This window comes from Rattus norvegicus, chromosome 18 (genome assembly GCF_021556685.1).
Source record: "Rattus norvegicus strain SHRSP/BbbUtx chromosome 18, alternate assembly SHRSP_T2T, whole genome shotgun sequence".
Lineage (NCBI taxonomy): Eukaryota > Metazoa > Chordata > Mammalia > Rodentia > Muridae > Rattus > Rattus norvegicus.
Genome location: NC_141551.1, coordinates 16,245,157 through 16,272,237, shown reverse-complemented (window position 1 = coordinate 16,272,237; position 27,081 = coordinate 16,245,157). Strand labels below are relative to the sequence as shown.

Genomic DNA, 27,081 nt, shown 5'->3' with positions numbered 1-27,081 from the left:
GAGGCCTGAAGGCCACAGGAAGCAAGAAATTAAAACAAAATTAAGTTCACATTCATGCATAGAGTGAACTTTGTGCTCTTTCTTTTTATGATTTTAAATTCTTGTTTCCCCGTGGCTCAGTACTAGAAAGAATCTACCATTCACGTGAGGTAATTCATTTGTCATATATAACCTTTTTTTTTTTCAAGTAAACACATGACTGCAGAACTGGCCCAATGGCCCCCTAATGACCAAAGAAAAGCCATTTGAAACCACAAGTACCTTTGCTTACCTAGCCCATGACAGCTAACATTCACTCTCACGTTGACTTGCCTTGGGATCTCCTGTGAAGTGTAAATCTGGGTATATATCTGTGTGAAGCTGTTTCCAGAGACATGTACCTACCCTGAATATGGGTGACACAGTCCCACAGCCTGGGGTCTAGGACTCAGTAAAGAGGAGAAAGCCAGCTGAGCAGCAGCACATCACCCTCTGCTTCCTGACTACAGGCAGAGCCCCTCACTGGTGACATCCAGGAAGAACCTCATGACTAGAAAGATCTCCATCAGTGACCTCAAGCTGTCTTATCTCGAGCAATAGTCACAATCAAGAGAGCAAAGAAAGCCAGAAACTCAAACTGATTGCCAGAAGTGGCTTCCCCCTGGAAACTCATGAGGGTTAACCCAAGCACATCGCTTATAAAGACCATTTCAGTTTCTAACTGTGTCATTTCCCATCACGCATGCTCCCTGAGGACAGGCAGAGAGCATGCCTGCTTCAGACACCACTCACCAATGCAAGCATGGACCCTCACAGACAGCTGTGTCCTCAGGATAATGCTGTTCTTCTTGCCCCGCCTGAGGGAGACAGGAAACAAAACAGAGGTGTTAGCAGGGCACCCAACGACCTGTCTGTCTATACGTCCCCCTAAAAGAGATGCCCAGTGAGCAGGGACCTAATCTAAACAAAAACATATCCTGAAATAACACATCACAAAGCTTCGGGGAAACAAAATGTAAACCTTTGCCTTTTCTCGATTAGCATGTATGTTTTGTCACCAAGCCCACCGATCCCAGAATCTATATATCTTGCTTCACGAACACTTTTAAATCTGAGCCTGTGAAGTGAAATCCACTTGCTCATTCCCATGGATATTTTAAATTGTTTTTAACATATATAGGAAAGGAAACACATGCTACCATCTGGAAGAACTGCTCTGTTGGTTTCAATTCAAGGCTGTCACGGCTTCTTCCTTGAATTCTTACAAGAAGATGAAATCCACCAAGGACACTTGGGGCTATTTATTATTGACCCTGGTAGCACGCACACTCCCCACCTCACTTCAAATCTTCCTTGCCTCAGTTTCCAGGAGGAAGGACCTGGGCAGCACTGGCTCTACTCTTACCTTAGGCCTGCCCTAGGTAGGACCTAGGATACAAAGGTCGACTTGGCAGAAAGTGTGCAATGGCAGATATCATGGATCCTGGCTCAATGTGGGTAGCAAGGGCCATGAGACTAGGAGATGCCAAGAAGCCTGCATTTGGAGGCAAATGGAGAGAGCAGACAACCTAGCAGCAGGGAACATGGCAGGTCTCTCTGTGGCGGAATCCCTTGTCTGCCAGAGCCTCGGTTGTAGCAGAATCTGGCAGTGCCTTCCAGCATCCCAGTCTTAAGGTTGTATGGGAAGGAGACACAGAACCCAATCAGTGACTACATCAATCATGTTTTTTAATTTTGACACAGGTAAGAAGGGCCTGACTTTGAATTTATTATTAGAAAGGAAAAGGGAAAATCAATTGCATAGTCCTAGAAAATTATGAGGTAGCCTCCAGGGTTAAACGCCCCAAAAGGGCACAGAAAAAGATAACATGGGGGCCGGAGAGATGGTTCTGCAGGTGAGAGCACTGTTGCCCTTGTGCGCGCACGCGCGCGCACACACACACACACACACACACACACACACACACACACACTCAGCTCTTGGCACCCACATTGTGACTCCTAAATGTCTGTAACTCCAGCCCCAGGGAACCTGATGGCCATGCTCTAGTCTCTGTGGGCACTGCACACACACAGTGCACAGACATACATGAGGCAAAATGCCCATACACATTAAAATAAATAAGTTAATCTTTAAAAAAAAAAAACGAAAGGCACAAATCCAAGAAAAGTATGGCAAACTAAGTTCTATAACATGCGAAAGTCAGGTACGTTTATCCTATGTGGTGGTTTGATTAGAAATGGCCCCCATAGGCTCATAGATTTAAATGCTTGGCCACCAGGGAAATGGCACTATTAGGAGATGTGGCCACGTTGGAGAAAGTGTATCACTGGGTGGGTTTTGTAGTTTCAATTACTCAAGCCAGACTGTGTTCCTCTTCCTGATGCTTGTGGATTCAGATGTAGAACTCTCAGCTCCTCTAGCACCATGCCTGCCTGCACACCACCATGCTTCCCACCATGACAATGATGACTGTAAGCCATCCAGTGCAATATCTTCCTTTATCAGAATCGCCATGGTCATAATGTCTCTTCACATCAATAGGAACCCTAACTAACACTTCCTAAGAACCGATTTAGGCAGGTTCAATACAGCACCACATGTGTGTGATCCTCAAGTTCAAAGGTGCACAGGCCATCTCCTGTGAGTCCCCTTTGACCATCACGCCCCTCCAACATTCATACTCATCCAACAACATACAATATGGAGCCAAAGCTCATTTAATGTTATTTCTTTATGTTTACATTGGTGCCATTATTAACTCTAGGAGTCTTTTTGTCGATCCTTTTGACTTTTTATAAAGAAACATCATGTTGTCTGCTTTAAGCAATCTTTAGCTTAGTGGTAGAGCATTTGCCTGACATGTGATAAGCTCTGGGTTTGATCCCCCACCCAAAACAAAGAGCAAAATGAAGACTGCTGGTAGGCATGGTGGCTGCACACCGTTAGTCCCAACACTCGGGGGTGGGGGTGGGGATGGATTTAATCTCTGAGTTCTAGGCTAGCCAGGGCTACATAAAAGAAAAACAAGCAAAAAAAAAAAAAAAAAAAAGAAACCTTTCTTGGTTTTCCAATAAACAGTCTTTTGATTTTTTTTTTAATTTACATGTATGTACACCTATATGAGTACATGAGTTTAAAACCTCCCACAGCCAGAAGAGGACGTCAGATCCTCTGGAAGTGGAGTCGCAGGTGGTTGTGAGCTGCCATTGAGTGCTGAGAACCAAACCCTGGTCCTCTGCGAGAGCGGTAAGTCCTCTCAACTGCTGACCCATTTGTCCAGACTTTCAGAAGAAACTTCCCAAGAAATGGGATAGTGTGTCAGCTTAGGTTAAGAAGAAAACAGTTACAGACCAGCAAGATGGCACAGCAGGTTTAAGTGCTTGACGCCAAGTCTGAAGGCCTGAGTGTGATACCCAGGTCCACCCCACACGGTAGAAGGAGGGAACCAACTCTTACAAGTGGTCCTTGATTCCCCACATCCATGCTGTGACAGGTGCATGTGAATGTGTGTGCACAAACAACACACACACACACAGACACACACACAGACATACACAGACATACACACACAGACACACACAGACATACACACACACAGACACACACACAGACACACACACATACATACACACATACACACACACAGACACACACAGACACACACATACACACAGACACACACACGTACACACAGACACACACAGACACATACACTATACACACATGCACACACATGCACACACACAGACACACACAGACACACACACACAGACACACACAGACACACACACAGACACACACAGACACACACACACAGACACACACAGACACACACACAGACACACAGACACACACACAGACACACACACATACATACACACAGACACACACACAGACACACACATACATACACACAGACACACACACACACACACACACACACACACAATAAATATTTTTAAATGCTAAAAGAAAGAAGTCCCATTAGTTCTTGATGTGTGGGGGACACGCAGACACATAGAACGTTCCAGATGAAGCTCTGAGCACTTTACACAAGTTTTGTCTTCACAAAATCCTCAGGATTGACAGCACTAGCCCTGTGCTAGATAAGAGAAGTTGGGAAAATTAAAATATATGGGTGAAGTCTCACAGGGAGGAAGTAACTGAGCTTAGACTCAGCCTAAACAATGTGACCCTGGCCCCGCATGCTGCTCCCTCCCTCTGGCTGGCTTACAGGCAGACATTCGATCTTCTATTCCCTTATCGCACACAGTTTCTAGTACTGAACACAGTCTGAGCTCTGGGGCATGGACCACTGCCTGCTGCATTAAGGAAGCAACACAGAATTCCCAGAGGCAGCCACAGCAGCTGGCCTGACCTGCAGCCTTTACACTCGAGTCTCCAACATCCATCCTCACCTAAATGGCCAGCCCACTGCCCACTACCAGTCTGTGACTCGCTGCTCCCCACAGCTACACAAGCCAATGTAGTGAAAATGACCCTCTCTTCTGCTGAGACTGCAAGTGAGGAAGGCCTCACTGGGTACCGGTAGAAATGTGAGCGCAGCCAATGTGAAAGCACAAAAAGCCACGAACAGAATGTCCATATATCCAGAAGAAGGACTTTGAGCAGTGTGCCCCGAAGGATCTAGGTCAGTGTGTCAGAAAGGGACCTACCTGCACAGCCATGCTCATAGCTACACTGTCCACAACACCCAAGACACCAAAGCAGCGTAGCTAGCTGTGGAGGAGAACTCAAGGAATGCAGGATGGGAAGGAAGGAGGGATACAGTGACTGAGTGTGTGTAAACATCAGGAGGAAGTCCCTTACTCTATACAGCCAGCGCAGCTCAAACACTAACATACATCAGCAGATGGATGATAGATGAGAAATAGACTGGAGAGAGATGAGACCCAATAGTTGGATTTCTCCCAAGCACCCTAGCACAGATTTCAGCAGGTAACTTTACAGGGCTCCCATGACAGAAGATTGTCACAGCCCTGTGAGGACTGTGAGAGGTCCTTGCTCTCCACCACCTGCGTGTGTCAACCTTGCCTAGCTGCCACATCTGTGAGCTACTCCCCAGTTGCTGAGTCAGATGGGGTTGCACAGCACTAGGACCCAGGGGCAAAGTCAGTGTGTGGGGCCTGAGGCTCCAGGGTCAAAGGGCTTCCTTTCTTATCAGTGCAGCAGATGCCAGGGAACCATCACCAGCTTCCAAATCCCACAGCATTTCCATCCGCAGGACACACCCAAGGCCATCCTTCCCCTAGTGACAACAGGAAACCATCCAGAACAGACATAGGAATCAAAAGGAAATGTCCAATTAATGCCCAAGTGCCAGAGATGTGAGGGCCAGAGCCCTAAGGGTTCAGCAAGTCTCTGCCCTCTCAGAAAGCACAAGTTTCCTGTGTAAGGCCTTGGGGAAAGAGCTCTCATCTGGGTCATCGAGGCTCTCAAAAAACCATGTTTCCATTACCGGCTCTCAAGAGAACATCTTCACAAGAACACAGGAAGGCCTTATCACAGCAAGAGCAGGGACTTTCTTTGTCGAACTGTGAGAGGCACAGAGCCAGAGGCTTTGTCACGTTTCTGTAGCCAACAGTGGAGATGACACCCCACACTGTCCTCCAGACACACAAGCAAATTTAAACTACTATTTCAGTCAAGGGTAGGAGGAGGTATTTAAACATGCTACAGAAGCAGGAACAGGCCCTTGAGCAGGTCTCCAGGGAGCCAGCCCCTTGCAAGCTTCCAGTCCTGTGAAACTCACCGGGCACCCTGACTCAGGCAGAAGGGAGATTTGGGTGAGTCTTCTGATGGTCAAAAGACAGAAAGCTGGCTAAGTCTGAGTCGCTCATAAGGTCAACGTTCAAGCTAGAGGTCCAGCCACTGCCGCCCTCATTTCCATTCGTACAGGAGTCTCTGCTAATAGAGTGTGTGAAGCTAAAAGCAGATGCTAAAACCTGCTGGGTGACCCCCACAAATTAACCTTCCAAGCCCGGTTCCCTCCTAAGTAAAGTGGGACACTAATGATGCCCGCCTTCTGGTGAGGGTGTGGACAGGTAATTCAGGTCATGTGCAGAGGTCGTCCGGGCACTGACTGGCACATGGCAGAGGCTTGCTGATGTGAGGTGGCATGCTTGCTGTCCCTGGTCCCTGGTCAGTCCTTCCTCTTCTCTTTCCACTTCTGCTTTAATGCCTGCCTGCACTCCGGCCCACTCTCATCTGCCTTTTCTCCTTCCTACCACATCATGTTCTTCCTCTTCCTCTTTTCTATTTCCACATTACAGATGCCTCAAGGATCTACCATGACAGCGTGTCACTGATGCTCTCTGGTTCAGTTAAAGCTCAAAGGGTTTAACATGGGCACTGGTGTGCACCCCTCCTGGGTGTGGCCCTGGGTATGCTGGGCTCTGAGGATGCACCTTGCACCCCTTTACTGTGAGGGGTGAGGGGTGCCCAGATAAACAGACACGTTTGTAGGGTGCGTCATGGTACATGCCCTGTGGCCAAAGCACCAAGCCCGTGTTCTTGAACAGACGAGAGTCACCACCTTTGCTATCACAGACCCTGCTAGGGAAGCCGCTCGCAGGCCCTGCATCCCTCCTCACTGCTCGTTGAAAAGGCTGCTCCTTCTCTGTGAATCCAGTGGCCAGTGCCAATGGCTCTTCTATGGTCATCGCTAGCATATTTATTTTTAAGTTTTAATGAAGTATATCTGTTGCATGTATATAAAACAATAATTTGGGGGTCTGATAATAGAGGGGATAAATAATCTCCACCATCTAAATTTTTAATTTGTCCCCAAAATACCCCAAGAGAAACCCCATCTCTATCTATGGTCATTCCTCATTCTCACATCTAACTCCAGGACTGCAAATGTACCCTCTCTGTGCTGGATATTTTCATGTTAACTTAGCACAAGTTAGAGTTATCTGAAAGAAGAGAATTTCAATTGAGAAAATGCCTCCATGAGATCCAGCTGTAGGGCATTTGCTTAATTAGTGATTGATAGATAAGCCCCACCCATTGTGGGTGGTGCCATCCCTGGTCCTGGCTTCTTAAAGTAAGCAGGTTGGGATTGGGCAAGCCACAGGGAGCAAGCCAGTAAGCAGCACTCTTTCATGGCCTCTGCATCACAGTGTTTCATCGCAGCAATAAAAACTCTAAGACCCTCTCTGAATAGACTTGCATTTCTGACACTTCCTGTAGACCTGTGTGCCTGATTTTTTTTAATTTAATCACATGTTCTTGAGGCTCATCTAGAGTGAGATATGTATCCATATGTGTTCTGTTACCCAATACCTGACTAGACTTAGAACAAGGACCATCCCTGGCAATTTATAGTAGGAAAATTTTATCTGAGGAGACACAGGCACAGTGGTGGGAGCAGCTGGTGGCAGTGGCAGCAGGAGTATGAGGCTGCCTGCTCACAGCTTTGCAGACCAGGAAACAGAAATATCGGGCTAGAAGTTGAGACTGGGGTATAAAAGCCCACCCCGTAGCAACCCAGTTCCCCAGCTAGCTGCACCCCACTTCCCACTTCCCAAAGGTTCCATGGCTGCCAAAAACAGAGCCACCAACTGGGGACCAAGTGTTCATACAGAAGAGCCTATGGCTGACATTACACACCCACACTATGACATCACACTCCTTATGCTGGTGCTGTCCCATGGCACGCACACACCACTTGCTTTGAGCATTCCTCAGTTAATGGGCATTTGGGATTCTTCTATATTGGGACTATTATAAATCATAGCTCAGGGAGCATCTGTGTACAGATTTTTACACAGACAAATGCTTCCTCTCCAGCAGATACATCTAGAAGTAGAATTGCTGGGCTGTGTGGTGATTTAATGTTTAACATTTTAAGAAACCATCAAAGAGGCTGTCCCACTTTACATTCCCGCCAGCAGTGCATCGGCTGTCCAATTTCACGACTTCCCCCTCAACACACGCCACCTTCTGTCACTGTGATTCTGGCCTTGCCAGTAGGTGTACAGTAGGACCTCATTGTGGTTTTGACTTGAATTTTCCCAGAGACTTACAATGTTGAGCAGATTTCCACATGCTTCTTGGTCATGTATCTATTTGTCATTTATGTATCTTGATGGGATACATACCTATTCAAACCTTTTGATTTATTTCTCTTGTTATTGAGTTGCAAGAGCTCTTTACATATTCTGGATATGTTCTGAAGATCTGTTATAAGATTTACAAATGTTCCCATTCCACAATACCTAGCAAGTATATTTTTAAAGGAGAAACTTTTTAATTGGTTTTATCACCTGTATTCTCTGTATCTCTACAGACTGGTACTTCACAAAGCGTCACAGAGACTTGATCCTGTTTTCTCTTTCATAGTTTGAGCTGCCATACTTCAGACCGTGATCCATTTCAGCTGGGTTTCTATGTGTGGCAAAAGGCCCCTCACATTTCACGGCCCCTCCCCTGCCATCTACACTCAGATATCCTCAAGGGATAGAAGTCTATTTGAACCATCTCTCAGGAAATTCTGCTGCCACCCTAGTCAGCTACTCCTCCCTCTGCTTACTCTGCCCCAGGATACCCTGACCCCCTCTTGCCAGGTCTCCCCTCCCCCTGTTGCCATGCCTAGTGTCCTTACCTGTTTATTCTCTAGACTCTTATCCCACCTTCCTGAAACAGAAACTTCCTTTCTGCCTTACACAAAGACCCTGATCTAAAGCGAGGTTGGGCACCCAGCACTGTTGTCATCACCAAGCAAGGAGTGCAAGTTGCTCTTGCAGTTTCTGGAAAGATCTTTAAATGGAAAAAATATTAGCCAGCACCAAGACTTCTCTTCACCTAACTCATCTGAAACAGGAACCACCGGCCACCACCAGTATTCACAGAGATAAAGGGAGGTCAGGTGAACCAGCCCATGGTGTGTGGTATGAGCTGAGTCTGAGTCCTAGTCCCTGTGAGTCCGTGTCCACAGAAGAAGTTTGCACACCCTTTATCCCTCTCACTCTCTCTGGTGTCTCGGATGCTGATGAGACCATGAACTAGAGCAGCCACTCTGGACCCAGCAATGGAATCCTCATCTGAAGGATGCTGCCTCTGTTCTACCACTCACTCCCCAAGGGCACTGGACTCTTTATTTTTAAAGAATTACTTATTTTATGTATATGAGCACACTGTAGCTGTCTTCAGACACACCAGAAGAGTCATCGGATGCCATTACAGATGGTTGTGAGCCACCATGTGGTTGCTGGGAATTGAACTCAGGACCTCTGGAAGAGCAGTCAGTGCTCTTAACCGCTGAGCCATCTCTCCAGCCTGAGCAACAGACTCTTACACAAAAAGAGAAAGAATAGAGTTGTTTCAACTGACAGATTTAAAGATATCCTGGTGTGCAAACAAGGAAACCGTCCTCCAACCAGCACATGCCTGAGTGTGCCAATGTGGTCCTAGGCAAAGCAGGCAGACTGTCAGCTATGATGAAGCATGAAGAATGGAAGCCAGACCCTCAGGATGGCAGAGGGGAAAGGGAGAGGCAGCTTATGACCCTAGGGGCATGGTGGACTCACTCTGTGACCCTGCCTACTTGCCACAGCTCTCCTAGAGTTCTTGGAGGTTTACCAAGAAATCTCTGAAAGTTCTAGAAGGGCAGTGAAGACATTCACACACCCTCGGCTTAGGAACAAACAGTTCTCCCTGTTAGGAACATCATTGTCTTCAACTAAAGTGTGGCTTTGGAAGAAGCACACGTGGGAGAGTGAAGGAGGAAGGGGACACTCACCCTGCCAGACAATTCAGCCCGGCCATTGAGGGGTGTCACGTCAAAGACGACTGCCTCGTTAAGAAATGAAATGCATGGACTGTAGAGCCCGTTCCTTGTTCCTTGGTAACTCTCACTACACAGAGAGACTCTATCACTAATACCTTACGCAGATATGCATTTGTTACAACAGCTGAGCGGACAGTGAAGTCGATTTGTCTTATGCTGTTATGTCTGTTTCCAAGCTTCCCCCAACAGAGCAGCTGACCCTAAAACATCCATCCATGTTTGACCCTTCATCCCTTCAACACTCCCTACCCACCTTCCCCCCAAACCCTGCCGTTCACTAATTTTTCAATCCTTGAGACAGACTCTCATTAGATAGCCCAGGCTGGTCTCAAACTCATGATCCTCCTGCCTCAACGTCCAAAGAGCTGGGATGACCCCAGTCACCACCTGACTACATTGATCTTTCTCCTAGCTTCACGGCCTTGGCTTTCTCAGAATGGCACATGGCTTGTGTCACACAGCACTTGGCTTTTTCAGACTTGACAAGATGGATTTGTCCCACTGTCTTTTCTACCCTGGCAACTTATCTCTACATATTCATCCTAGGGTCCCCCCATATTGTACACACTTATAAAACATCCTGGCTGCCTCAGAATACTGGAGATTTTAGGAATGCTCCTATGAACATCCTCATGCAGATTTTGTGTGGATGCCAGCCTGGACCTCGCCTGAGCATCTTAGTCCATTGCTAAGCAGAGAACATATTTAACTTCTGAGGAGCCCTGAGATTGTCTTCCATTTGGCACTCCCCCTAGTAACGCAGAAATGTCACGTGCAGGCTCTATATCCCTGCCTGCACCAGGCTTGGCCGGCACACGGGGTGTTTATGGTACCTCATGGCGACACGTGCTTCCCTGACAGTGCCTTCCCTATCTGCGTACTCCTTCCCTTAGCCTGTTGCGTCCCTGGGTTGTTTTCTTACTATTGAGTTTGAAAGTTCTTCCCGTATTGTAAACACACATCCTTTTACCGAATTTGTGTTTTAAAATCTTTTTCCTCCCAATCTATGGCTTTGCTTTCAGTCTCATTAATGTGCTCTTTTGTATGATAAATATAAAATGTAAACTCAAGCCAGTGTTATCCGGATGCCACATGCAGCAGTGCTCAGCTCTTGGCTGAGGTCCTAACGGGCCCAGAGGCTACCACCTGAGTTATCAGCTACAGCCACAACCTGGCCCTCTTCCCTGCTCTGTGCTGGCTTCAGGTGAAAGAGCTCCAGGCCATCCATCTCCCAGCTTCTCTGTGGCTTGAAGCTGGCTCCAGGCCCATCTCTCTCAGCCTGGCCTGCTCTCGCCACACCTCAGACAAACATGGGTAAGCACCTCTTGCTCTCTCATGTTCCCTCCCTCTCGGCATGGTCCCCTCTCTATGTGCTGTTCCTCCTGTCACAGGCCAATTGCGTAATTCTGTCCACCCCTATGCATACTAGCACCATTCAGCTCACACTCCTTTCTCACCTCCACACTGAGCCACATGGGACTGACATCTACTCCATGTTCCTCCCGCTGTCTGCCTCCTTCTGTCCGCCCCTGACCCCATGCACTCACAGCGAGGCTTCTGAGAATGTTCCTCCCACACAGGTCGTTTGTTACAATAGTTCAACCAATCACACAGTCGTAGTCTACACCAGCAGTTCTCAGCCTGTGGGTCATGACCCCTTTCACAGGAGTCACCTAAGATAATCATAAAACACAGATATTTATATTTCAATCCATAACAGCAAAACAGCAGTTATGACGTAACAGCAAAATAGTTTTATGGTTGGGCATCACCACAACGAGAGGAGCTGTGTTAAAGACTCACAGCATTAGGAAGGTTGAGAACCACTGGTCTACACTACAGCGGCTCAAATAGGGCGGCACATGGAACTCAGGTGAAGATACTTTTAAAAACTCACTTTGCCTGGGACCAACCCCGGACTCTGATTTCATGGGCTGAGGTGGGGTGTGCAAAGCACTCCAGGGGGTGGCATTTGTCTCTGAAACCGAGAGCCTACGTCAGAGGTTCCCTAACCAAACATCCAAACACTGGGACAGCTCATTTAAAAACAGAATTCCAGCCCTGACTGTAAACCTCTGAAGCTGGGATATGGAGACCAGGACATGTGAGACGCTTTCATCCAGTATATTCCGAGACACGCTGCCTAGAATAGCCCAGAGTTGGTGAGCAGGATCTCAGGGTCACCCCTTAGCCCTTACTGAAGTCACCTTAGCCGCCATCTTGCTTGAAGGCCTCTTGACACACAGCCAGGCAGATAGCGACGGTCTATACAATTCTGGGGTATTCGTGTCTAACTCTACAGTTACTGAAGATGAACTAAGGCTGCAGTGAACTCACACGATGAGGCATAGGTGAGCACTGCCAGCGGCAGCTTGCACTGGTGACACACTTTGATTTTAAATTAATTCTCATCACATTTAGAAACTTTTCACTGCCACCAGAATGCTCACGACCTCCACATGCCATATATGGCCATATAGGGTCACAAGAAATTGCTCTGAGCAGCTATACATAGCCATAGCTTCTGAACTGCCCATTTAGTGACTCATGACTCCAAATTCTGGCTATAATTTGTTGTTGTAAAAATATAAAAAATAAAAAGCTGTCTTTTATCCCCAACTAGGTCCGGCACCACAGTGCCCCAATATATCTGCTAGATATCTTAAGTCTCAGTCAGCAAAGCCTCTAACCCACTCTGCTCCATCCCATATCACACTGCCGAAGGCCTCTCTCTGAGCCTGGCAGCAATCTCTCTACCTATCTAGTTCCCAAGGCAGGTTTCCACGCCAGAAACATGCATCCCAATTCTGCAGCGGCCCAGTGTCTCTAGCTGCCGCACACTTTCTTACACTTAAATCACTACATGAAAGGACACACAACACAATAACCTTTGATCCAAATGATAAGATATAATTGCCCACCTAAACATACAAAGCCCTGTACACACCCATCCCTTAAGAACATTTATAACAACCTGTAAAGGTACAGCATAGAATCTTAACATCAGCTTCCATTGTCTCCCTGCTACTCTGTGTCTCCTCCTCCCTCCTCCTCTTCCCTCAAACTTTTCTCCTGTCCATCTTCCTTCTCGTCCAATGATAGGCCTCGTTCTATCCTGTACTGGTCCTCACCTGTATTTTACAAATTAAATGGGGAGAAAGTTCTGATGAAGTCGCCTGAGTCCTGAGTACATGACTAGGCAGCGGTCCTTGGGGCAGCAGAATTAGCTTCAAAATACAGATAACTCCAGAGCAAACCGCAACAATAATTGACAACAATTATGAGTTCAGTGCATGACTGTGGAGTGGTGGGAGCCAGTACAACCCAATGTTGATTGTACTACGTGTCTTTGTGAGGAACTGGAGGTGCAGAGAGGTAAAGCTACACACCATGGTTACGCCATGGTAACATTAATCATAAAGCCTATGTCCCTAACCATGGTACACAACCTCTGAGATGTCTCTCACTTCATGACCCGAGCTCCATACCTAGGATCCACATGGTGAAAGAAAAGAACCAACTTCCTAACCACTTGCCTTAGTGTGTTTCTCTGACATAAAACACTAACTTAGGAAGGAAAGGGTTTATTTCAGCTTACGCTTCTAGGTAACAGTCCATCCACCATCAGGGAAGTCAAGACAGGAACTGAAGCAGACTCTATGAAAGAATGCTGGTTACTGGCTTGTTTCTTCTGAACTACTCAGCTACTTCTTTATATAGTCCAGGCTCACCTGCCTAGGGAATGACACCGCCCACAATGGGCTGGGACCTCCTACATCAATTAACAATTAAGAAAATGCCCTCAGAGACACACCCACAGGCCAATCTGATGGAGCCAATTCCTCACTGAGGTTCCCTCTTCCCAGATGACCAGAATTTGTATAAAGTTGACAAAAACCAAGCAGCACAACCACTATGCTGCTTTCCTAGAGTTACAGAAAGCCCAGCAGAGCACCTGTTATACAGGGAGGAGTAGTATAGGTAACAGCATCTTTAGACCATAAATAAATTTTATAAATATCTTCAGTTTGTGAACATCTACCAGAAGAATTCTTGCCCAAGGTCACACAACAGCAGTGTCAGGAACAATCTAGGGCTCTAGGCCTGTTTCCAATGCACTGTGCTACACTTGCTAATTTCCCCGGCCTTGAGAGGCAACAGACCCTGCTTCGTTTTGTTTGTATAATAATTGCTTTGTCCTTCCTCTGTTGAAGGTCTCTCTCCTATTCTCTGGTTAGCTAGAGCCCAAGTGGTAATTCCAAACAAGTGAGTTAATTTTTAGTCTTGGCATAAAAGAGCAAAGCAATGGACAGGAACAAAGAAACAACTCCTCCAGCAAGGGAGGTCACTCCAAAAAACACCACAGAAAAATGTCAGTTTCACAACCTTAACTTTTAGACCATCTTTCTATAATTTATGCAAAAATAACACTTCTTTAGCTATGTTTACACCTAAAAAGGGCAGATCTTAGCTAGAAAACATTATATTTTAATCCTTCATCATGAGAGATATGGATTTCAGTCACATAAACTTTGTCAAATGCCACATACCTAAGAGAGAACCCAGGAGAGATTCTAAGTGCAAGTGGCATGACAGATGGACACAGATGCCCCACCTGCATCGGGGACAGCCTCTGCCTGAAGCTACTTGTTAGTCAGCAACCAGGGACTTGCATGCACCTCAAGGCTCAGTGATAGAAATTCTCTTGTCAAGGGAACAATGTGATCCAGCTGTTCTGGGGCCACTATTCTGATGGCCTTCTGATCCCCAGACACAGGACAGACAAGAAGATGTGGCTGTTTTCATACTCTATCTTAGATATGTTACAAAGTCAAGGAATAGTCACTATGAAGAAAGACCATTTCAAAGACATACAAGCCTCAGAGGAAAATTTGGGACACATCTGTCGATGTGTTCCTACCCAGCCTGTTGTGGGCTATGAGCTCTGGACTGAAGTTTCCATGCATTGAGCCACTTTCTTGGTGTATTATCACTCATTTTTCTGCATTCCTTGCTGGTGAAAGGGGGAGGGTAGAGACAGAAATAGGAACTCGGATTATGTTGGTCAGACTTCATCACTATGACAAGTACCTGAGAAAACCTACTTAGGGAAGGAAAGATTTATTCCAGCCCATGGTTTCAGGGGTTCCATCCCATCATGGAGAAGACGGCCAAGCAAAGCACCTCCTATCATGGAGGACAAGAAGCAGACAGACAGAATGCCTGTGCCAGCAGTATTTCTCTTCCTTCCCCTTTTATTTCATCTCCCAATCTGCACTCATGAAGGTCTTCTTAATTTTCTCTGTAAGTGCACTTACAGACAGAGTAAGAGGTGTGCCTTAATAGTCCCTTAGGCAATCCTCAGTCCAAATAGCTTGACATTCAAGGTTCACTACCACAAGTCTCTGCCAACAGCATGGGTCTGTGGAGAGGTGAATACTCAGATGGGAAGGAAGAAGAAGCCAAGCACCAGGACCTATCCCAGGAAGAATGACTTATACTCTCCAGCCTTGTAGTGCCATCTGCAGAGACACCTGTAGCATGTGGATGCTGGTGCCACCCGAGAGATGCTGCAACATGATGGATGATGGCAGCAATGGTATCTTCTCTCCTCTGGTTCCCAGATGCAGTGTGGCTTGGCTTCCCCATTGAAGGAAATGGTGTAGACCAAGACTAGTGTCATTACATGAACCAACCTCATGTCACCACAGGCTCAGATGTCGTACTCTGTAGGACCTGAAGCATCTTTGCCAGGAGCTCCTGGGATAGCAAAGAGGGGCCAACTCTGGAATCGGTCCTACTGTGTACACACCTGACTCATCATTTGCTACTCCTGGCTCTACTACCTAGGTTGTGAAGTCTGGCCTTCAGTTGTCTTCGATGAAAAGTGAAGCCAACAAGATCCAATTACTACTAAATCCTCCAACTAACTATTCAAACGCAACTGTAAATGAGGGGCCCTGGTGTGTTCTCTTCCCTTCACTTTGTTCTAATATTGCTGACTTATACATTAGCACTTTTTTTCTTGCACTTCCACCTCCAAATCATTCAGGGTTTGAAAAAAAAAAGATGAGGCAGGACTTGCTCTTTAAGCATTGCATCACTAGAGACATTTCTCAAGTTGACAATGATCTACTCACAACACTCATGGGGTCTGTTTGATCAGTGAGCCATGAAGGCATCCAATGAGACTGTCATTCTAGCCAGTATTCTGACATCTACAAAGGGATGCCATTGTCAGACATCGGCAAAAACTACTGCAGTGGAATTTACCCTGGATATACTGGTCCTGTAATCCTTTAATGTCCAGCTCTAAGACACTGATGAGGGCTGGTGATGTCATTCAGTGGGTAGAGTGCTTGTCTGACATGCACAGAGCCCTGGATTAGGTCTCCAGTGCCTAGATGGTGAAGGCAGGAGGATAGAAGATCGAGGTCACCCTCTGCTATATTGCAGGACTGGGGCCCAGCCTGGGCTCCATGAAAGCCTATCTGAAAGGTGGATGACAATCATGCTGATAGTCGGTTATGTTGCTGGAGAGACCCTCTTGCATGTGCACCCTGTGAAGAACACAGAGTTTACCCATATTCCATTGGATATATTCTAAGAACTTTGCTTGATCCTACAAGGCACCTTGACCTTTTTGATGACCATGGCTAGGGGACTCAATCTGTGGTTGTAAAGAGCTAGGTGCCAGGCATTCACTCAGACAGGCATAGTTTAAACAGAAGAGAAGAGGAACACTTAGAGGAACAATGATCTTAGACTATGAAGGCTACTCCAGTGGGAGCATCGAGACATATTGGAGCATCCGAGACCTACCTAAAGATCGCACAGGAAGGTGCTAAGGAGTCCCCACTCTGAACTCTGCATGAAAAAATCAACGCTCCCAGAAGGTGCCTGACTACACTCTTAGTTTGGCCAAGGGAGTGTCAGATAACTCTGAGGGGTCTCTGAACACCACATTACAACATCTGAGAATGACCTTGGAAGCCTTAGGAACACTGGGAAGGTAGAGGAGGAAGCAGCTGATACAATCAGAGCTATGCCTGGTTCAAGGTAGATAAGGGACAGGAAGAGAGGCAGCCCCATCAGATGGCTCTGTTAGCATCCCAGCTGATAACAAAGGCTGGTTATCAGTGTGTATATTCCAACAAAAGTTTCACTTTCTGTATACATCTCTGATTTATCATGAGTATTGCCCTATCCCTCAGTATAACAATTCTAAGTATTATGTAATCCAGATGTAGGCTAAGAAATAACATATTAGTTGAAATAATTAATAATTATTTTACCCACTCTAAGGAGCTAAGAAAGTATATACCATGATCTGCCAAGAAAATAAAATATCAACTAAATTATTGGAAACAATGGTTAAAATAGCTGTCAATCTACAAAAAATCTAGAGAATGTTGATTTGTTTTGCCCAGGTTAAAAATCTCTTAGAATGCTATGTGCTTAATTAACCCATCTCAAAAACTTCTCTTAAACCAGGCTACCTCCCAAGGAACAAAGTCTCTCAAGATAGAAAAAGATCTACAGTCACCAACAAGTCCTCGCATGATTCTGAGTGAGTGCCAAGGACGAGATGGTTTCTCCACAGCATCCTCAGACTCCAGCACACCTGCATTGGACCTAAGTCAGACCCGTGAGCAGAAACAATGGCTGTGCTTACCCTGTGTCATCCTGGAAGCCTTCCAGCTCATCCCGCTGTTCCGCCAGCGTGGCCTCCAGATCGAGGTAGGCACCATTGTGGGACAGCTGCAGGGTACAGTCATCGAGCTGGGAGAGAAAGGAGGAGTTAGTTCTAGCCATCTCTTCCCATGGGGATCAGGTACCCTCAGGTCACCTTAGGTTGCCCTCCAGTGTTTTTAAAAATCAAGTTTTACTCTACCTAGCCGGAGGAGGGGCCATAGCAGTGTAAGCATCCTGGATCCAACTTGGTACAAGTGGACAGAGGCGTCTGTCAGAGAGCTGGCATTGGCCCAAGTTGTAAAGATTCCGAAGTTACAGTCAGCATTATTTTGTTATATTTAGAGTGATTACTTATACTTAAAAATACAGGTAAACTATTTTGCCAAAGACTGTGGCTAATATGAGAAAATCAAGTATATATGTGTATATATATATGTATATGTATATATATGTATATATATATATATGTGTCATATTTACTTCTCGAAGTGTCAAGATGGTTCTTACTGTTCTAGCTGGTGAATCAAGACTCTAGTTCCAAAGTGCAGACGACTGTGGTAGCTCATGACTGAAATCCCAGCACAATAGAGGCAGAGGCGAGAGAAAAGAGAAGTACCGTGGTGATCACTGCTGCAGTCCTGGCCTCACAGCAGTTGGCTCTGTTTTAAATTTCTAGCTTATTTCCCAGCAGCCTCAACTGAACACCGATTCTTCCTTCATGGTCCCCAAAGCCTGCCAGGGATCTGCCTCAGCATGTGACAAGCCCCAAATAACAACAGGAAACCCCACCATCTTCCTGGCCAACAAGATCCTCAAGCCTCAGACTAACTGCCTGATCCCACCCCCACCCCCACATTCCAGACATCACTAACTACTACCATTTCCCGATCACCATCTTAACAAAATTATATATCTGACCCAGGCAGGGCACCAAAGAACACAGAAGGGCTTCCTTCCCTCAGAGATACAGTTTTACTGCATGAGCAGGACAGACAAGTAGACTGCAGATTAGAGTAAGACACAAATAAGAGCAACTGTCAGTCGAGGGAGGCTCTTCCTCCATTTATGCTCCAGTGACTGTCTTCAGAAGAGAAGCCAAAAACCCTCCATAACATTGCCCAAGTCTCCACCCAGAAGAAGGGTATCATTGCTCCCTAGCCAAATGTCACCACCTTGATCCCCTAATTAAAGGGTGAGAAAGCCCCTGTTCAATGGTGCTAGAAAGTCTCTCAACTGAAAAGAAAAGGTGGACATGGGCCTCTTAGTCCCTTAAAAGGAATATGTGGGGGGTGTGCCCAGAACAACCAGGGGATGAGGACCAAATTAGGTATTGACTGTCCTGGGATAGACTGCCTGAGGGCTGGTGCATAGAAGCTAAGATCCCAATGGAATCAACACACTGCCAGAGCCTTGCCATGATGCATACTCAACCTCACCATTACACCCAAAACTCAAGATTAATATTTAAACTACCACCATGTGAGCCAAGGCGAGTGGATAAAATGTGTTGGGGCTGCGATGACAGTAACATAGTGAACTCACCTAGAGAGTTCACAGTTTGAGGGTCAGCTTTCAGTCTCACTTTTACAAACTGGTAGAAGCCTGTATTGTTACTTTGTTCACTAATGTTATGAAAACACTTAACCTGAGGAAGAAACGGTTTGTGTCTTGTGGTTTAAGACGGGATACAGTCCATTATGCCTAGGAAGTTGTTGAATTAGGAGCAAGAAACAGCCAGTCACTGTGTTCACAGTCAACAAGCAGAGAGGTTTGAATGCTGGAGCTCAGCTCACCACCTCCTTTTTATTTGGTCTAAAACCCAAGCCTAGGGGATGGCGCCACCCACATTCAAAATGTTTTTCCCTTCTTCAGTTAAACCTCCCTGGAAACATCCTAGTAAACAAACTCAGAGCTATGTCTCCATGGTGATTCTAAATCATCAAGCTGACAACAAAGATTAACCATTTCCACCTCAGCAATAATTACTAAGTAACTTCCACAAAACAAATGTCCAAAGCCGATGTGTAGAGGCAATGAGGAGAGGCAAATTTCAAACTGGTTGTTATAAAAATTCAGGCAGAAACTCAAGCTTTCCTACCAAGGGACTCAGATACCTCCCTGCCAGTCTGAGTCCCTGGCCTCCATTCCTGCTTAGGGGTAAGCAACCTGATCCCCTGCCTTGGCCTCTCATGTCAAATGTCCTCCCAGATGACTTAAGGGTCCTGGAATTTCCTGACTCGGACAATTTTCATGTCAACCCTGCTCCCCCTGGCAGCATGTCCCCTGCACTCCTTTCTTGGCTGAAAGTTTGGTGGCCAGGACACTGTCGGGCACTTCGGGACATAAGACAAAGCAGAGAGCCATGTGGGAAGATAGCATTACAGGGCTATTATAGAAGGGTGGCGATTAGGAAATTTAGGGGCAGTGACAGTGGCGTGGCTGAGAGACTTCAGATCAGGTTGCAGCCTGTCAACCTGTGGCCAGGGTTCTGGCAGGGATCAAGCTACTCCAGAGGGAGTCAACCCCAGACCCACAATAAAGGTCCTTCTACATCTCCGATTGTGCCACTCCCCGCTCCCGCCCCAGTCAAAACATGCCATTTAAACAAGCAGCCCGAAGACAGCGAAAACCCTGCTCCTTATACAGACGCCGCACAAAGTGATTCTGGGGTCCTTTTGACTGCTCCGACAAAAAAAGAGTGTGCTCAAAAAGGGCAGGCTCACCATTCCGGAAAAACCTCAAACATCTGAAGTAAGGCTGATGTCACGTCTCGATTTATATATTCTTTCCTTTCCCTAAGCCAGTGAAGTAGTGTGTTTGCTGGGGTGGTTTAATGATTATCTGGGTTCTGGCAGCAAGTCTAGAGAAAGCCGAGTCTAGGCAATAAAGTTTCTGTGCAACCCTGAAATAGATTTGAACAGAACCCTTCTATAAATGCACATGAGGCTACCCTTTAAACTATTTTGGTAGTTGGGTAGAAGTGAGAAAATACAAGATGTAACAATAGACTTCAAAGTCTGAGGAAAGTCTCAAATGAGCATCACTCACTCGTGTCATTTGATGGGACCCTCCCGTGCTCACATCCACAGCTTCCCCATGTGATACCTACAACAGCCTAGAACCCACGCTGGCCTGTGTCTGCTCCTCATGGGTGATACCTGACACAGCTTAGCAACAACTACAGGAACTGGCTCCCAGGAGCTGTTCTCCCTTGCAGTTTCTGGAATTCTGCCACTGAGCAAGTCCAACCTAGACTGCCAAGCTGTGGATGATCCAACAGCTGACGACTGACACATGAGACAGTCCCAAGAGAAGTCAAGGAAACAAACCCAAGCCGGCACTTCCCAATAGAGCCTCAACCTTCTCAGTAATCCCATGGTTGTTAATTTGAATCAGTGTCCTCTCTCCATGATCGGTCACCACAGACCACCGGCAGCTGAGAGGTGAGGCAAATCTGACCTCCAGAGTTCTCAGAGGCTGCATGGGTAAAGGGTAAGAGGCTGTCCCCACAAGTTGGCCCCACCAACGACAAGTGCAGGCAGGGATGGCCACCACTTATCCAGCCCTGAGATGGAACGCAAAGCACATATCGAACCTTGACCCTCCCTAAGCCAAAATCCCTGCTGGGGACAAAGGACAAAGAGACAAGGAGTCTGAGACACCAAGGAATTAGGGAACGGTGATTCCAAAGCCCTCCCAGGGAAGTCAGAAAAACCAGGCGTGCAAAGCCCCCATCCCCAGAGTTCTACTGCTCCACCTTTGTCCTCTTACAAACTTCAAATTAAAAGATGACGGTACTGTGGTTTGAATGTGAAACTTCAGTAGGCTCTCGTGCTTGAACACTTGGTCCCCAACTGGTGGCCCTATTTTCAGAGGCTGTGGATCCCTTAAGGGGTGAGTTCTACAGAACCAGGTCTGAAAAGCCCTTGTTTAAGTTACCGATCAGGGCTTTCCATGATCTTAAGACACACAGGCTACTACTGTTGCCCTTGGTTTCCACCCGCCCCCAGAGGTGGAAGTTAAGTCTCTTTAGCTAAAGATACCTTACAACTCAGACACAAGGCCCAGAGATCCCTGAACTAGAACTGACCTTAGCATCTCCCCAAGCACTAGCTTTTATGGTACCAGAAGTTAGCAAAGGAGGGGAATAACTAATAGTCCTACCCAGTTATGAAGCTCATGAACCACAATAATGATCGGTATGGCATAATAACTCAGAAGTGGCAATAGTGGTATACATACCTTGGTGGTAACCAGCAACTCTATAACAGGGCATCATGCCTAGTACAGGGAACCTAGCCAACTACTAGGTCTGGTGAAGATTAGTCATGGGTCCTGGAGGAGAACCTACCACCACCATTTCAATAACAGCATAATCCCTAAGTACAAATCCAAATATTTGTCCTTACACCCACAGGTAAGTGTAGTTCTCACCTCACATCAAGGAAACGTTTCTTTGCAACATAGAGAGACCATTACAGAAAACCACAACCAGTCAGAATGGGGCTTGTGGAGCCCAGTGTCAATGGCTGCATCTACAAAACCATCTGGCACCTAAGGGAACATTGCAGAAGAGTGGGTGGGAAGATTATAAGAGCCAGAGCATTATGGAATTTTCTGTGAGATTGTGTCTCCTAGTAACATCAGAACCTATACCCATAAATTCCCACCAACGTGACTGCCATAAATTCCTACCAACGTGACTGCCGAAACATGAGCTAAACTGGGAAAACAACAGTGGACATAATAAAGTGGATGAGGGGAAAACCATGAGGCCTCAGCCCTACACAAAGAACTAAAAGCAGAAAGGATGCTAAGCACAGAGAAAATAATCTTCCTCAGGGAAGAGCACACCAGTTGTTATCCAATGCCAGATACTCGGCTCCAAAAACACATATACAAGTAACATTATATACACAATTAATGAAAAAAAGAGGTCATACGTTTGAAGGAGAACAGGGAGGAATATACCAGAGGGCTTGGAGGAAGGAAAGGGACTGGAGAAAAAGGGGTGGGGTATAGCTAGAGGAAGTGAGTCACTATATATAGGATCCTGTCTCCAACCTCTCTGCCTCCTGATCTGCCTAGATGTGTGGAAGCTCCCACTGCTACAGCTAGCAGCTGTCCCCACTGCCTTGCTACCTCCACCATGATAGACTATACCCATAAAATAAATCTTTCTTCCCTCAAGTTACTTTAGCTAAGTATTTTATTACTATCACAGTGGTAAGAAAGTAACCTGTGTAAAGTATGATACATTCTAGCCATTGCAAGCCCAGGCCTCAGCTCTCAGATCCTAGGCTTCTCCCAGCTCAGAAACCAGGCACTGGGTGAGCCCTGGCCCTCTCCAGAGCTGAGTTCACCATAAGCCTTGTTAGTGTGCACCTCAAGCCAACCACGGCTCTAAGAGGGGCACAAAAGCAGTCAGTGCATTTCTGCTGGTCACCTAGAGCAGCAGAGACAAGAAGCTAGGCATAGATGATGAACAAAAAAGTTAGAGAAGACAGCTTCCCAACAAGCCATGCCACCCACATGTTCCTTTCACACTTCCTAATAAAACCAACTCAAAACACTGGCTCTGTCCTTCGGGTTTCTAGGGGTTATGCTCCCCAACAAGAACCATTGCAGTGAAATGAAGCGAGCGGAGGGGGAGGGGGTCCAGCTATGGTCTTGCCTGCTACTCACCATTTCCTAAGGGGCATAGCAAAGCCATGGTGTTCATTTCATTACCCTGCAAACTACACATCTTCCTAATGTGAATTTCCTATGTATGGTTGGCCTCCTATACCTGATGACATATATATATTTATATACACATATATATGTATATATGTGTGTATATATGAGTGTGTGTATACATATATGTATGTATATATACACATATACATATACATATATACATATATATGGGTGTGTGTATAGAGAGACACATACATGGGTGTGGGTGGGTGTGGGTGGGTGTATAAATATATATCTATATAGATATATGGGCTTGCCATATATGAGTTAAATATGGAAGTAGTACTCTACATTGGACAGTCTTTCACTCTTGTTGCCTAAATAATGCAGTGTAGTACTTATTGACATCATATTGTTGGTAGAGATGGCATACATTACACACACAGATGGGCATAGGTTATAAGCATACTATGTGTTTTTACCTAAACCATTTGAATAGCCACAGATTTGAGAATTCACATAGATCCCACTGCTGTGCCCCTTGTTCCCTGACTGATGGCAGTGCCATGCATTTCATAACAAAAATCATATCTATAAGGATAAAACTAAAACTATAAACATAGGGAACAACTGGTCAGTTTTCTTAAGAAACCAAGAAACTGGATTACTCAATATCAAAAGAAACCAGTGCTGCTGGTCAACCCCTACCAAAGGGCAACCCAAAGGCCCACGGAGTGTCTCTAGTGTAACTCCAACTCTGCCAGTCTAATAAATGACTTAGGGGAAAAGGTAAGGATACCTTTGAAGGTCCGGCCCCTGGAATTATGAAATATTATGAGTGTACTTGTTTCTAAAGTGGCTCGATTTTGCCTCCTCTGACACCTAGGTGAGCTGTTGGTGGTCAGCAACCCAAGCATGAGTGGCCTTCTTCTGAGCTGATTTGGAGGGTTTCCAAATTAAGTTCTAGATTTCCATTTAAGCTAAGAAGGGCACACAGCCTACCCACCAGCAATGCAAACCTCAGCCAGAACCCACAAGCAGACACAGGCGAGAGCTTCAGGAAATGGTACACAGGCAAAGAAAGCACTCGTTATCATTAAGTAGCCAAAGGTATATCAGGTTTTTTTAATAGAAAAAGCTAGAATGCATTGGCCTCCATGGGTGCCATGTCCTGTGTTCCACATCATTTATCTAAGTTGAAAAATAATTCTATCGCTGTTTCAGGAAAGATGGGCAAGGAAGGGAAGGCTATGAGGGTAAAAGTGGGAAGGTGAGGAAGCCTGGGTGACTAATACAGAAGTGTCTAATGCACAAGCAAAATGTCGAATTTTTTGACTGAGCAAATTAATAAATAGAAGCGCTACTCACCGACATGGGAAACGCCAGGTAAAAAGTATGTGGGACAGGGATAAAGTTAGTATTTCTCTTTCTGGCCTGCTTTTTCTATTATGTCTAAATAAATGGAGTCATTTGGGTTATTTAAGAAAAATCATACCCAAATTCTAGTCCTCTTTTCGCAGAACTAAATTTTAATTTTCTTTTTTTTTTTTTTTTTGGTTCTTTTTTTTTTGGAGCTGGGGACCGAACCCAGGGCCTTGCGCTCGCTAGGCAAGCGCTCTACCACTGAGCCAAATCCCCAACCCCCTAAATTTTTTTTTTAATTTTTTTTTATTTTTTTTCGGAGCTGGGGACCGAACCCAACCTAAATTTTAATTTTAATTATATTCTTTTTCTCCATTTCTTTTTCACTCACTTTGTGAGTGTGTGTGTGTGTGTGTGTGTGTGTGTGTGTGTGTGGTGTAGTGTGATGTGTGTGTGTGTGGTATAGTGTGATGTATGTGTGTGTGGTGTGTATGTGTGGTATGTGGTATAGTGTGATGTGTGTGTGTGGTGTGTGGTGTGTGGTGTAGTATTGTGTGGTGTGGTGTGGTGTGGTGTGTGTGTGTATGTGTGTGTGTGTGTGTGGTGTGTGTATGTGGTATGTGGTGTGTGGTGTAGTATTGTGTGGTGTGTGGTGTGTGGCGTAGTATTGTGTGGTGTGTGGTGTGTGGTGTAGTGTGGTGTGTGGTGTGTGTGTGTGGTATGTGGTGTGTGGTGTAGTATTGTGTGATGTGGTGTGGTGTGTGTGTGTATGTGTGTGTGTGTGGTGTGTGTGTGTGGTATGTGGTGTAGTGTGATGTGTGTGTATGTGGTATGTGGTGTGTGGTGTAGTATTGTGTGGTGTGTGGTGTAGTGTGGTGTGGTGTGTGTGTTTTATGTGTGGTGTAGTGTGATATGTTTGTGTATGGCATGCGAACTCCAAGACCCTTCAACCAGGGTCTCCACCATCTACTTTCAGTGGTTCTCAAACTCCAATGCGTACAATAGCCTCCTGGAACATTGGGTCACACCCGAACATTCAGATTCTGTGGGTCTAGGCATCTGGATCCCAGGGATCTGTATAACTCCTACCATTACCCAGTGACTAGATACACTGTGACTAGGAACCTTAAGGGTCATTCACTCTGAGACAGAAGAGAGATAATACTGTTAAACTCCTTGGGGGACGTAAGCCAAGAGCAAACTCTGAACCCCTAATTGCTTCAGGACTTGTTCCTCTTCTCCCAGTCCTTGGCTCTTCTTTCTATACGACCGTGTAGCCTAGTAGGTTCTTCCTAATGAGCAAGTGTATCCCTAGGGCCAACTGTGGGTACCAGGCTAACACCCCAGCAAAGATGCACTGAGATCTCTGGAAACAGCACAAAAGAGCCCAACACTCCAGCTCCACCTGGTAGCCATGACTGGGCCAAGGAACAGAAGCCTCACCTCACAGAAAGTACAGCTGGCTGCCACTGTGAACTTCGAGGAAATGCTTTCAATAATTCTAGAGGGTGAGCTGCCTGCTAGCCAGGAAGCCTGAACACAGGAGCCAATCAGAGCATCCCCAGAAGAAAAGAAAAAACGGTCTCTGTTCATTGTCACAGCTGTAAAACAACAGAAGCTGGCAGATGTCACAATACCCTTGAACAGCTCCCTGCCCTGCCTGGTGTGGCCAGCCTGACTGTTTACAATAGTTTCCTTTAGTTGCCAATAGTTAAGAATAAAGACAACATAAGTTAAACACCAGGTTCCCGTTCTCAGGAAGAACAGAGCAATGTTGAACCCCTGCAGCTTCCTCTCCCTGTGCTAAGCTTCCACACTTCCTTTGGTACACACACTATCCACATCTCCAGGCCACCTGCCCGCCTGGCTCCTGTATGCTATAAGTCAGGACCATGGCTCAGCTCTCTATACAGACATTATGACTGGATGCAGTCTCTCTGTTTCTTTTCAGCTGTTTGTAACACTATATGCTGTATACACTCAGTCCTTCTCGAGCACCAAGCAAGTTCCACATCAGCAGCATGAAGTCAACCATGTCCTTAACTCTATTCGCTTAGTAACTGATTAACCACATGACCAGACAGCCCTGGCTCAGTGATGAGTGAAAATCCCCCCAAACACCTCTGCACAGCTCTGTCCTGGTTCCTGTAAGGTGTGCTTGCTATCGTGAGATCCTAAGTGCTTAGGTCAGCAAGCACCTGCCCTCTCTCATTAACACCTCCACAGCAAGCAGCTTTGTGGTAACTGTGCTAACCGCTCTGTTTATAGGACCCTGCTTCCCACTGATGCCTTCCCCAGTCTAGATCATGAAGTAAAGGACTGGGAAGGGTTTCCATCGCGTTCCCCTGTAATACAGTTAAACACCTATAGGCATCATGTACCTTATAAATGGCAAATTGTACATGTTTAACTGGGAGACAACAAAGGGGGAGGGGGAGGGGAGGGAGAAAGGGGAGGGGTAAGAGGGAGGAGAGGGAGGGAAGGGAAGAGAATGAAAAGGGGAGGGAAGAGAAGAGAAAAAGAAAGGAAGGGAATAGAGGAGATGGGA

The 27,081-nt window shown here is 46.1% G+C and overlaps 1 protein-coding gene across 6 annotated transcripts in view; it reads right to left on the bottom strand.

Annotated features, from left to right (window-relative positions):
* Positions 1–27,081, bottom strand: part of Fhod3 (formin homology 2 domain containing 3) — a 440,137-nt gene that overhangs the window by 372,582 nt on the left and 40,474 nt on the right. For all 6 annotated transcript variants that reach the window (NM_001415720.1, XM_087591989.1, NM_001415719.1 and 3 more), the window contains 2 exon segments: positions 772–836; positions 17,473–17,579. In NM_001415720.1, the coding sequence (NP_001402649.1) occupies positions 772–836; positions 17,473–17,579 (172 nt within the window).